Here is a 13034-nt window from a genome sequence, read left to right on the forward strand (position 1 = left end):
GGATAAATTCAGCATGTTAAGGAGTTATTTAAAGGTCAATTATTTAAAAATCTTTTTTTAATCAAAGCATTTTTGTATACCAGGTTTATTAAATCATAAAATATCGTCTACAAAAGAGAACAGAATCATGATAATGCTTCAACATCATGTTTAAAAATTGAAATATTTGACGATTGCGTTTACTTTTTAGTATATATTTTAATTACAATCCATTTTATGCATCAGTTGAACATTTCAACTTTTTTTTTTTGCTTTAATAGTTTGATTTAGTCCTTCATCATGCATATTGCATATTCTACCATGATTTTACAACAAAAAACTTTGGATTCTAGAGAAAAATCACCTAATACAAACATAAAGCTACTACACAATAAGGCTTTTCTCTTACGATATCATTGCACAAAGTCCCAGAGCATCATGTTGCCAGAAAATAGTAGTGAATTTAAATTTAACTGAAAATAAGCAGTTCCTACAAACTCCAACAACCTATAAAAGCTCAGATACATTTAATTTTGTAAACACGTTCTGAATCTTTATCGTCCTGGAACATATTGCTGAATCTGATTGATGTGTCGGTGATATGACCAGACCTCACCTGGATTGCTCAAGGAGATCCGCAAGTGTTGTAGTAGGTTTTTGCTTGTTTGAAGGAGCAGCGTTCGGCGACGCCACCAGTGTTCAGTGGCAGTTCTGGCACTGCGGATGGCAGAGGACTCCGTCGACTCGACATTTGCATCCACCCGACGTGTCTCCGGTTCCCTGAAGAGACAAAACCAGGGCTGGGTTAACTGTCTGATGCTTTTGAATCACTGAACGGATGATTCGTGTAGTTTCGACTCTCACCGCTGGTCCCCATCGGGCTTGTTTCGTCACCCAGCAGATCTCCGTCTTACACATCAGACAACGGATCCAGTCACAGCCGTCTTTCTTCTGGACGATCACCTGACATTTGGGACAGTTCATCGCCTCGCCGTTCCTCAGGAGTTGCTGGAATGGAAACCGGATAACAAGTAGCAAATATTTTAATGATAATCATTTTTTCAAAAACCTGAAACATATAGCACAACCAAAATATTTTTGTGTGTGAATCAAACACATATGGCACAACAAATGTAGCCTGATTCCCGAACTAATGACTTGTATGACTCGTATGAATCGGTTATTTTTAGTGATTCAAAGACATACTGCGCAACCAATGTAGTCTGGTTATCAAATAACTGAATCTTATGAATCAGTATTTTTTTGTAAATCAAATACATAGAGTGCAACCAGTGTTGTGTTTCCTGACCAAGTGACTTGCTCTTTTCAGGGAATCGAAAACACATACAGCGACTTGAATAAATCAATCTTATGAATCAGTTCTTTTAAGTGAATCAAACAGTCAGAACGACCATTGTAGTCTGATTGCTGAACGCATTTCTATTGCATATCAGCTCTTTTTAATGAACCAATGTAGTCTGATTCTCGAACAAATTAATCTTATAAATCAGTTATTTTTAGTGAATCAAACATTGTAGTCTGATTGACAAATTAAAAAAAATTGCGAACCGGCTCTTTTTAGCGGATTATACACAAACTGCAGCCAAAGTAGTCTGATTTCAATGAATCATTGATAAATTAGTATTTGTACATTTTATTTTAAGTGACTCTTATGAATCAGCATTTTTTAGTGAATCAAACACATACAGCGCAACCAATTTAGTCTGATTCCTGAACAAATGAATCTTATGAATCAGTTCTTTTTAGTGAATCAAACACAGAGAACGACCATTGTAGTCTGATTGCCAAATAAATTTAGTTTGCAAATCAGCTCTTTTTAGCGAAGCAATCAAATACACAGCGCAACCAATGTAGTCTGATTCCCGAACAAAATAATCTTATGAATCAATTCTTTTTAGTGAATCAAACACACACAAAATGACCATTGTGATCTGACTGCCGAATACATTTATTTTGTGAATCAGCTCTTTTTAGCGGATTTTACACACACTGTGGCCAAAGTAGTCTGATTTCAATGAATTGCTGATAAATAATTATTGTACATTTTATTTAAGTGAATATATGATAAACAGATTTAATTTAGGCTTTTAAAGCGATCAAGTCTCTTCAAAAAATGTGGACTTAACTGCTCAATATGGCTTCGTTTTACAATCTCTTGAACTTTTAGTTAGGTAGTTGCGTAGCTGTCAATGGGGGGACCAAAATATCTCAGGTTTCAACAAAAATATATTCATTTGTGTTCTGCAGTTGAACCAAAGTGTTATGGGTTTGGAACGACATGAGGATGAGTAATGACAGAATTGTCATTTTTGTATGAACTATCCCTTTAAGAAAATGTTGTATGATTCCCATCCCTAGTGGGTGCATTTCAATAGCTTCAAATATGAACAAAAGTTTGAAACGAATGAGTTTTCCACCCACATCCAGCATCTGCGTGGTCTGCAGGGCTGCGTCGTCATTCTGCGCTCTTATACGGAGGTCGTCCTGGTACTCCTGGCAGTTCATTCCCTTGTGAATAGCCTTGAAAAACACCCACAGTCTATTAGGCCACAGAAACACACACTTTAAAACCAGGCGTGAACTAAACAAAATGGATGTTCACCTTGCAGAGGATGCAGTTAGTCTCGTTGCAGATGTCACACGTGAATTCGTTGACGTCATCTTCGAAGATGCACCAGCCGGCGCAGTCGGGCGTTTTGCAGTGGTAACTGTTCTCACTGCGTGACTCTGCGATGTTCAGCCGCAGTTCGAGAAACTTCTGATACTCGTCCTGAGAGAGAAGCTGGTTGGAAACCGTAGGGTCAGGTGTGTTTATTAAGTGAATCGCAATAATTCAAAGTGAAATAATCCTGCATTTATGATCTTACTGATTTGATTTCTCGATCTTGAAGTATGCAGTTACAGGAGTAAGCGTCGTCTCTATAAGGGCACGGCACCTCTGCATCCGTGCAGTTCAGAACGGTTTCCTTCAGACAGTCCCTGCAGGATAAACACAAGTTGTATTTCAGTCTGTGTTTCAGAGGTACTTCCTGTTTACAGTGATGAATGAACAGTCTTAAACCACCTGCAGAAGCTGTGCAGGCACTCTCTCAGCACGGCGCCCTCTCCTGGCATGATGGTGGAGAAGCAGATGGCGCAATCCAGTTGATCCGTGTTCCCCACCAGACTCTGGGAATCTGTCTCCAGGAGTTCTTGGAAGTTCTTCTTCCGTTCTTCTATCAGAGACTATATGAATGAATGGACACAGCCACATGTTATGTTAAGATTCCTTTTAGATTTAATATCAATGTGGACCTAATCCTAACAAGAATGTATCCTATGGAAAAGAACAGAATTCATTTTTTATTTAAAATGTGATTAATAAAAAAAAATGTTTTATACATTTAATAATTTAGATGTTATATATGCATTTAATTAGGTGAAGCAATAATATGTATTTTTAAATATGTAATATAATTTAATATCTCCTTTTATCCTATGGGTAAATATAAAACCCTAATTGGGAAACAATACATGATCCACATGATTAAAAAAAAGATACAATAGCAATCCTCTTTTTGATTTTTTTCTTTTTTATTATTATTATTTAGGACTACATCAAATTAAATAGCTTTAATTTTCTTTGTTGCTTTTTATTATAAATATTAATGCTGCATGTTATCCTGTGATGCAAAGTAAACATAAAACAACCCACTCAAACAACTCTCTAAATGTTCTTCATTTTCATTTTCCATTCATCTTTATGTACTGTAAAGCAATGTAGATGCAGGCGTGAGGTTAGGGACTTTCAGAGTTTGTTCCACAGATGTAAACCTGGTGTATTTGGAGGAGTTTTCATCTAACAGTTCATGGCAGTCCAGTATGTTGTGTCCTCTCAGCTAACCTGCTCATACTGCAGGCTGGCCAGTTCTTCCTGCTGGAGTCTCCTGATTTCTGCCTCGTCCGGCTCGTACAGGTTCGGCACTTTGTAGTTGTCAGGTCTCGCCGTGCTGCAAATCTCGCAACCCGGACGTGTCGGTTTATTCAGGAATGTGCACCCAGGACATGGCCAACCAATCTTCTATAAAACCAAACACACTGATTACAATTATGATATAGATTGATAACATAACAACAGAATGATAGAGCAACAAAAGATGGATGGATGGATGGATGGATGGATGGATGGATGGATGAAAGTGATAGATAGATAAATGGATAGATGAAAGCGATAGATAAATGATGGATGAATGGATGGATGGAAGCGATAGATGAATGAATGGATGAAAGCGATGGATGGATGGATGGAAGTGAAAGATAAATGGATGGATGGCTGGATGAAAGCGATAGATAAATGGATGGATGGATGGATGGATGGATGGATGGATGGATGGATGGATGGATGGATGGATGGATGGATGGATGAAAGCGATAGATAAATGGGTGGATGGATGGATGAAAGCGATAGATAAATGGATGGATGGATGGATGGATGGATGGATGGATGGATGGATGGATGGATGAAAGCGATAGATAAATGGGTGGATGGATGGATGGATAGATGGATGAAAGCGATAGATAAATAGATGGATGGATGGATGAAAGCGATAGATAAATGGGTGGATGGATGGATGAAAGTAATAGATAAATGGATAGATGAAATTAATAGATAAATGATGGATGGATGGATGGATGGATGAAAGCGATGGATGGATGGATGGATGGATGGATGGATGGATGGATGGATGGATGGATGTGAAACATAAAAAGATGGATGGATGGAAGCGATAGATAAATGGATGGATGGCTGGATGAAAGCGATAGATAAATAGATGGATGGATGGATGAAAGTGATAGATAAATGGATGGATGGATGGATGGATGGATGAGTGCGATGGATGGATGGATGAGTGCGATGGATAGATGAACAGACAGATACCTGAGGTTTAGGAGGTAGAGGAGGGCGAGGCAGATCGACTCCTCTGGCGAGCAGCTCTGGTGAGTGTTGAGACGGCCGGCTGATGGTCTCCATTATACCTTTATTAAGAAAGACGTGCGGTTCAATAAACTTCAGTTTGATATTCAAGCTGTTATTTTTGCTTTAGAAATATAGACACCATCGATCCGTCTGTCCTCTTTCTCTCTTCTCTCTTGTTCGCGGCTCAGTTGGGTGGTCTGCGCTGAGCGGATGAAGAGGAAGGCCGAATCGTCATGGTTTCTGACTCCATAATGATACAGCGTGTCTTTGTCCTGGGCGAGCCTCTTCCCGATGACCCAGCGCTGGAGGGCCGGGTGGAAGCCATAGTCACGATTGATCTGAAAGACAAATAAACGAGGGCTCCAGTACACCTGTCATTTTGGTTTCTTGTTTCAGACTTTCCCTTCTCGCGTCCATCGCTCACACTCTTCACCTTTTCTTTCAGCTCTGATACAGTCATGTAGACGGGAACCATCACCGTTATTGGGATGTGGGCGTCTGATTGGGCGTCCGCCACTCCTACTCTCAATCTGCCGCCACAAAGACAAAAAAACTCTGGTTACGAGCAGTCCGCGAGCAGAGTTTCTGGAGGCCATGGAACCGGTCTGATGGCATACCTGATGCAGTCGTTAGAGTACGCTTCTGGATTTATTTTGACAGACACTGGGAGATTCAGATCCAGAAGTCGGTCCAGGTGTTTAGCCGCCTCATCTTTTTCACTGGAGTTGATGGCGTCACTCAGCAGTCGCGCGGCGTCCTCCGCTGCCATGTGAACATAAGGCATGTTGCTGTGTCAAAATACACCTTATGATATATACATTTATTGCATAATATATTTACTAACACTTACCTTCTGTTATATTGCTAGAAGCATCTAGGGCAGCCATGCTTTAGTCTTGAAAGCTTGTTAAAAAAAAAAAGTTAAAAGTTAAGGCAAATATTATTTATTAAATATTAACACAACCCCAGTTCAGAGCCTAACTCCACCCACTGGCAAAAATGCAGGAAAAGTGGGCGGAGACAGAGGGCGGGGCTGAGCATCAATACTCGCAATTCCATCTCCGAACTGTGCCTACGGGACGGGCGAGGTGAGCTCGTGCCGGGGCGTGGTAGTGAGCCGTTGGAAGAGCCAACATATGTCACGATGACCAACAGCGTCCAATAGGAAAACTCAACTGCACGAGCCACCGTTCAACCTTAAAGGGATAGTTCACCTAAAAATAATATTTGATGTTTATCTGCTTACCCCCAGGGCATGGGTATGTTTGTTTCTCCATTGACATGCATTATACGAGTAACGGTTGGAGTTAAACATCTTTATTTGTGTTCTACTGAAGAAACAAACACACCCACATCTGGGATGCCCTGGGGGTAAGCAGATAAACGTCACATTTTCATTTTTGGGTGAACTATACCTTTAAGAGGGCAGCACTAAGACGTTTTTACGCTATATATTGTAGAATTAAAACACTTTCGACCAAAATGTCAAAATATTTATTTGAACAGCACTATTAAAGCCCCAGTTTTGCAGATCATTAACTAAAAAAAGTTAGGTTATCGTTTAGTTTACCTTTAAATACATATATTTCATGTTTTTAAACAAGACAAAAAACATTTATTTTAGTTATTAAACATAGCAATACATTTGTTTTAGATATACAGTACAGGCCAAAAGTTTGGACACATTACTATTTGTAATGTTTTTGAAAGAAGTTTCTTCTGCTCATCAAGCCTGCATTTATTTGATCAAAAATGCTGAAAAATAGTTTAATATTGTGATATATTATTACAATTTAAAATATTTGGTTTTCAATTTATTATACTTTAAATGATCCTTTATTTCTGTGATGCAGAGCTGAATTTTCAGTATAACCTGTCTTCACTGAAGACAGTGTCACATGATCCTTCAGAAATCATTCTGATTTATTATGAGTGTTGGAAACGGTTCTAATAAAAACATTTTTTTTAATTAATTTTTTTTAATCAAATTAACACTTCCTTGCTGAATAAAATTATTGATTTATTTCAAAAAAGAAAGAAAAAAAATGACTGACCCCAAATTACTGACCAGTAGTGTATGGTTGTTACAAAAGATTTCTTTTTTAAAACATTTGCCTCTTTTTTTTTCTTTTTTATTCATCAAAGTATTATGAAAAAGTATCACAGGTTATGAAACAATATTAAGCAGCTGAACTGTTTCCAACTTTGAAAATGAATCATCATATTAGAATGATTTCTAAAGAATCATGTGACACTGAAGACTGGAGGAATGAAACTGAAAATTCAGCTTCGCATCACAGAAATAAATGATCATTAAAGTATAATAAATTGAAAAGCAATTATTTTAAATTGTAATAATATATCACAATATTATTATTTTTTATATATATATTTTTGAACAAATAAATGCAGGCTTGATGAGCAGAAGAAACTTCTTTTAAAAAACATTAAACATAGTAATGTGTCCAAACTTTTGGCCACTGTATATATTATATATATATATATATATATATATATATATATATATATATATATATATATATATATATACACACACACACACACACACACACACACACACACACACACACACACACACACACACACACACACACACACACACACATATCAATACATTTTAGTTTTAGACTAGAATTGTTTTAAATAGTTAAAATATTAAACTATATATATATATATATATATATATATATATATATATATATATATATATATATATATATATATATATATATATATATATATATATATGTCAACAACAAAAAAGTGATACTCTGCAGCTGTTACCTTAAAGAGTTTTTTCTACCTGATTTAACACACAACATTTAGGTTTGTTGGGATAAATCAATGCACTTCTCTTGATTCAGTTATGTTAAATCATATTTTTATAGTTTAGATGTTACCCAGTGTTTTTAGTGTGGTAAGTTACCATATTCATATATCTATTGACTTTATTTGCACTATACTCCCAGCCAGAATACCGCAGTGCTATTTTAACTGACATTTTGCAAGTAACAACAGTTGAAATTCAATACATTAAAGTACAATTATACCATGCAACTATATGTTCCAAAACATGGCAGGGTCCAAGGTACTTTTTTAGTGTAGTTTCTAACTAAATCACAGTAGAAATGAGTGAATAAAATTGATTGCATCTAAGAAATGCCATAAAAAGTGCATTACGCATTTTCACCTTTTATGGTAAAGTAAAAAATATATAAACATGAAACCGGCGCTCGCTAAACTCAACAACAGCGGCAGTCAAATAAATCTATATGTGGGAAAAACCACTTACCATAGAACAATTGTGTTGAAAGACACTTCGTGTTGTATTGGTGTGTTTTAACAAGACGCTGTTAATTAAAACATCCGTGCTATTCTCAAAATGGGGAAATTTAGAGGAATGAAAAGTGAAACGAAGTTGCTTCAGGAAGTTCCAGTCAGCTCAACGCGAGGAAAGTCTCGAGAGTTTGCGCAACTCCATCAACAGATGCGGAAGACGCTCTCGCGTGATATTTACTTCACTGTAGTATTTATGTATATTTATGCTATAAACTAAATTATATTAAAAATAAATAAAAATAATTATAGTGTTTTGCGAGCAGAAAAATTGAAACAATTGAAAACAATAATTAATATTTAGCATCTGAAATAAAACGTAGTAAAATTAAGTCATAACAAATAAGGTTAGCAGTAAATGTGACTGCTTTCGTTGAAATAGTGTTGGTGGAAAAAATAAAATATTTTTCATAATTCGTAACATTTTTTTTCTTCTAACTTTTGTTGACTTTTATTGATGTGTTCTCGCGAGATTTGACAGCGCGAGAGAGGGCACATGGCGCTGCGCGTGCTGTGAATGAAGGACAAACACAGCCTGCCGTTCTGTGAGTTTCTCTGTATTTAGACCTCTAAACTGTTGTTTAATTGCATAATTAGATATAAATTGTTTTTAAGCAGCTAGATCCTCTTTAACTCTGTAGTTTAAGTGTTTTGGAGTTTATAGCTATACAAGACCTTGCACGTGAGCTGGAAGAAACCCAAACATGCTTATAACTTTAATCATTCACTTTACTAAACATAATTGTGATAGTACTATGATACAGTGATTGTATTAGATGGTAATACCATGTTGCATTATCATATACCTTGTTACTGAATAATTACCGTATTTATTTATCATGGTATTGTATTGCAACTATATTTCTATACATCTCTTTTGACAACTTATGCCATCGCATGCATTGACATACTTTGATTCTTGTAGTAATCAGTACTGAAAATTAGTTGTATATCTTTCTTCATTTTAGCAGACCATCTGAAAGGATTTCAGTGTCAAACTACAAATAATGGAGGAGCCCTCTAAATTTGAGCGACATGTTTACAAAAACGCTTCAGTTTATCATTATATGAAGATATCTCTGTAAGTGTCATGATACAGGTCAGTTTTGATCTGGTCATTTTTATTGCAGTCTTTAGATAGTACATAAAATGGCCGAAACCTCATATTTGGCTTTGTTTTAGGGTTTTGGAGAATGGAAAGAGGAATATTTCTGCTGCAGAGTTCAAACAATTGATGGTTCGTGGACTTAAAGACCTGTACGGAGAGGTGAGCACATGTCTCAACCATGTAGGAATATAGTCTATGTAAAGTCTAGTAAACAGTGTTCACAATTTAAAGGGTTAGTTCACCAAAAAAAGTAACACTTTCAAGGCTTCCAAACACTTCCAAAACAAGGCTTCCAAACACTTCCATATGACTCCAGTGGTTCAACATTCATTTAATGAAGCATAAAACAAACAAAATAATGACTTTATTCAAAAAAAATTGTATTTCACGCTCAAGCACTGAGCACTCAAGTGTTTTTTACTGGTCGCTAAGAGTTGAAGAATGTTCAACTTTGAGCAAAACGCAGAGCTCAACGCTGTCATCTTTTTACTCAGCCGTCCAATCGCGGTGGAGGAGGGGTGGGACAAATACAACACAGACCAACCACCACATTCTGCTTTTACAGTTTCAACAGATGACAACATGCAGCATAATGATGGAACAAAATAATTTAAAACAACAGCCAGAGAAAATATTGTACATTGTATCTGGATTTTTATATAGAATCAATACAGAAACCAACTATCTGTGAAATGAGATACTAGTAACACTTTAGCAAAGAAAAGACTCAGCTGGAAAAAAAAAAAACCTGCGCTGCCAAAATGCGCTCACAGCCAGGTGTTTTCAAATGCTTTGGTGGACACACGGCCTAACTGTGTAGAAGACTGACTAATGAATAAAGTCATTATTTTTGTTTGTTTTTTGCACACACAAACTATTCTCGTCACTTCATTAAATTAAGATTGAACCACTGGAGTTACATGGACTATTTTAAAGATGTTTTTACTACATTTCTGGACCTTGAAAGTGTTAATTAAATTGCTGTCTATGGAGGGGTCAGAGAGCTCTCGGATTCTATAAAAAATATTTTAATTTGTGTTCTGAAGATGAACAAAGGTCTTATGACATGAGGTAATTGTGGATAACATTTGAGGGTAGTAATTAATGAAGAAATTTTCATTTTTGGGTGAACTAACCCTTTAAGAGTGTAGCAATGAACAATGATATAGTTTGATACGTTCATCATTTTCATACAAAAATATGCTGAAGGTACAAACCCAGCCCATTATATATATATATAATTTTTTTTATAATTGTTATAATTTTTTTTCAGATGGATATATATATATATATATATATATATATATATATATATATATATATATATATATATATATATATATATATATATATATATAAAATATCCATTTAAAAAAGGAAATTATGTATATATATATATATATATATATATTATACACCCCTAATGAAACTATTTAATCATAATGTTTTATGTATAATAAAACTAAAATCCATACACCATTTTCCTGCTTTCTGTTTCTGATGTTTAATCATATATTTTATCTATGGCAGATTGGAGCTTCTATTCCATTTGATCTGCTGAAGTTTGATGAGAACAAATTGACCGGCATACTCCGAGTGTACAACAGGTAAGGAATGATCCAAGTACGAATCTTAGGTTAAGGAACAAATCCAAGAACATTTAGGCCAAAATGTTTGAGCATGGTTTACTTGAAGTAAGAAACTTGGGGTGTCCCCCTGGGCTTGAGTTTGGGACGTTTTCATTTCAAAATAGTTTTTTGAAATTAGCATCTGAAACACAGAGCAAACAGTTATTTCTGAAATCAATAAACACTTGTGGATTTGTCTTAGCCATTTTGTCTACCTAATGATGTTCAGTCTTAATATTCTGTTGTGTCTTAATCTCAGCGGGCTGGTGAAATTGTGGAGTGCATTAACATTACTGGGAACGTGTCAAAATGAGCCATGTGCATTCAGAGTCACGCAGGTACGTTGTTACATATAAAGCTGACTCAACATTTACTTGAGCCCTGAGTCTGCATTTTTTTTAATTGCCACTGGATTTCACTAAAGAGCTTGTGGATCAATTATATCTCTGCCAGGAATGACTCGACATAATTTTAACGTGGCTATTGGCATTCTGTCAGTCCAACTGTGTTTACTTGGCAATCTGCGTCAGAAAGGCGGTCACTGTGGTGGCTGTTTATCTTGTTTTAGATACTGAAACCCCTTTAAGTCCTGTCACAGACATCTGTGCTGAATGCAACTCTAATTTTCTTTTTATTTATTGTTACAGGTGTCGCCGTTTTTATTAGCATTGTCTGGGAATAGCCGTGAGCTGCAGTTTGGAAACCGCTTGACGTTGTGAGGTGGGCCTACAAAAAATACCTTGGAAAAAATGACGTTCTTTCTTAGAAGGAGTATTTTCAGCAGAAATATGTACCGTATTGTCAACTCAGCACTGACAGTTCCTGCATCCCTCACAGTGGGGCACAGGTCACTTTACGTCGGGGAACGGGCCTCTCTAAGCAAAACATTCAGTGCCAGAGACGTCGCACTTTTCGCTGAGCTGACAGGGGACACGAATCCTCTCCACCTCGACCCAGAGTACGCCAAAACAACCTCTTTTGAGACCCCCATTGTGCACGGAGTGCTGATTAACGGTCTGATCTCAGCAGTTCTCGGGACAAAGTTGCCCGGTAAAGGCTGCGTGTTTCTCCACCAGGAAATACGCTTCCCGGCACCCCTCTACATCGGAGAGGAGGTTGTGGCGGAAGTGGAGGTTCGAAAGATCAAAATGTCCTTCGCTTTCATTGCCGTTTCCTGCGCCGTCAAAGACAAAGTGGTCATGGAGGGAGATGTCATGGTTATGATGCCGCAGAATGGAGAGCAGTCGTAAGGAATTTGAGATGGGGCCGTTCAGTGTTTGTGTCTATGTTCCAAATATGCTGCCAGGAATTCAGTGTTCTTCCTAGCTTGTTTTTGTTCTTTTGAAATGTGACGCTCACTCAAAGATTTAATATCCATTTGTTCTCAGAGGTGCAGTTTAAATAAACTATAAGGAAATAACTTGTTGACTTGATTCTTTGGTGTAGGTAAAAACTAGCTGTGTCTAATCTCAACAAGGAGATAATTTTCAGATCTTTTTAAATAGTTATTTCTAATAGTAATTTAAAAGCAAGGATAACATAAAATATTATTATTACATTAAATAAACCAGCAAATGTCAACTTTTCTTTCAAACGGAATCTTCTCTAAGTGTATTCTTCAAATAACCTTTGTCTTAGTCCTCAATACTTTTTCATGTTCTCTTGCTGATGTGTTGAGTGGAAAACGTTTATATTAAATATATATTGCTTAAAACGTTGAATCTGTTGTTTACTTGGTGTATACTTTGTACATTAGGGAAATGGAAAAATCTAGACAAAATAATAAGTAGCGTGTTGAAGGTGGGAGGAACATTAGGATGTTTTGCCAAGAAAATATACAATTTAGAAAAACAGAACCCATTCATATTGAGTCACATGTTACTCCACCTGGTCACGTGATTTTTCCCTTGTCATCATTTACCCTCAAAGCTAGCAGCTTCGCAAAGCTTGTGTTACAAACTCCAACCAAAAACGCATTTTATCA

The 13034-nt window shown here is 36.5% G+C and overlaps 3 protein-coding genes across 4 annotated transcripts; 2 read left to right on the forward strand and 1 right to left on the reverse strand.

Moving 5' to 3' along the window:
- Positions 1-82: 82 nt before the first annotated feature.
- Positions 83-8456, reverse strand: rbck1 (RanBP-type and C3HC4-type zinc finger containing 1). Its single transcript, XM_067415610.1, has 13 exons — positions 8271-8456; positions 5808-5860; positions 5575-5719; positions 5391-5487; positions 5097-5295; positions 4919-5016; positions 3884-4060; positions 3065-3225; positions 2868-2979; positions 2603-2782; positions 2422-2520; positions 844-987; positions 83-759 (listed from the first exon to the last, which is right to left on the reverse strand). The coding sequence occupies exons 2-13, from the start codon at positions 5842-5844 to the stop codon at positions 679-681; spliced, it is 1530 nt and encodes a 509-aa protein (XP_067271711.1). The 5' UTR covers positions 5845-5860; positions 8271-8456; the 3' UTR covers positions 83-678.
- A 337-nt stretch (positions 8457-8793) lies between these two features.
- Positions 8794-12026, forward strand: rpp14 (ribonuclease P/MRP 14 subunit). Of its 2 annotated transcripts, XM_067414761.1 has the most exons (7): positions 8794-8859; positions 9283-9395; positions 9497-9581; positions 10953-11029; positions 11310-11388; positions 11698-11770; positions 11888-12026. In XM_067414761.1, exons 2-6 carry the CDS (start codon positions 9322-9324, stop codon positions 11767-11769), a joined length of 387 nt encoding a protein of 128 aa, XP_067270862.1. In that variant the 5' UTR covers positions 8794-8859; positions 9283-9321; the 3' UTR covers position 11770; positions 11888-12026. The 2 variants fall into 2 exon arrangements, with proteins under 2 accessions (XP_067270862.1, XP_067270861.1); XM_067414760.1 differs by lacking the exon at positions 11888-12026 and having other exon boundaries at positions 11698-11836.
- Positions 11800-12470, forward strand: LOC137039447 (hydroxyacyl-thioester dehydratase type 2, mitochondrial-like). The gene has a single exon (XM_067414759.1). The coding sequence runs from the start codon at positions 11800-11802 to the stop codon at positions 12298-12300; it is 501 nt and encodes a 166-aa protein (XP_067270860.1). The 3' UTR covers positions 12301-12470.
- Positions 12471-13034: the final 564 nt, after the last annotated feature.

The sequence above is a fragment of the Pseudorasbora parva genome, chromosome 14 (genome assembly GCF_024679245.1).
Source record: "Pseudorasbora parva isolate DD20220531a chromosome 14, ASM2467924v1, whole genome shotgun sequence".
NCBI lineage: Eukaryota > Metazoa > Chordata > Actinopteri > Cypriniformes > Gobionidae > Pseudorasbora > Pseudorasbora parva.

Excerpts from the sequence above, each read along its gene's own strand:
- rbck1 (XM_067415610.1), bottom strand. The coding sequence starts at position 5,844 with ATGGCTGCCCTAGATGCTTCTAGCAATATAACAGAAG. Across the intron at positions 3,226-3,883 it reads CCAGCCTGCAGTATGAGCAG|TCTCTGATAGAAGAACGGAA; the intron begins GTTAGCTGAGAG and ends TCATTCATATAG. Across the intron at positions 2,980-3,064 it reads TGCCTGCACAGCTTCTGCAG|GGACTGTCTGAAGGAAACCG; the intron begins GTGGTTTAAGAC and ends TTTATCCTGCAG.
- rpp14 (XM_067414761.1), top strand. The coding sequence starts at position 9,322 with ATGGAGGAGCCCTCTAAATTTGAGCGACATGTTTACAAAAACGCTTCA. Across the intron at positions 11,030-11,309 it reads ATACTCCGAGTGTACAACAG|CGGGCTGGTGAAATTGTGGA; the intron begins GTAAGGAATGAT and ends TCTTAATCTCAG. Across the intron at positions 11,389-11,697 it reads GTGCATTCAGAGTCACGCAG|GTGTCGCCGTTTTTATTAGC; the intron begins GTACGTTGTTAC and ends TTATTGTTACAG.
- LOC137039447 (XM_067414759.1), top strand. The coding sequence starts at position 11,800 with ATGACGTTCTTTCTTAGAAGGAGTATTTTCAGCAGAAATATGTACCGT.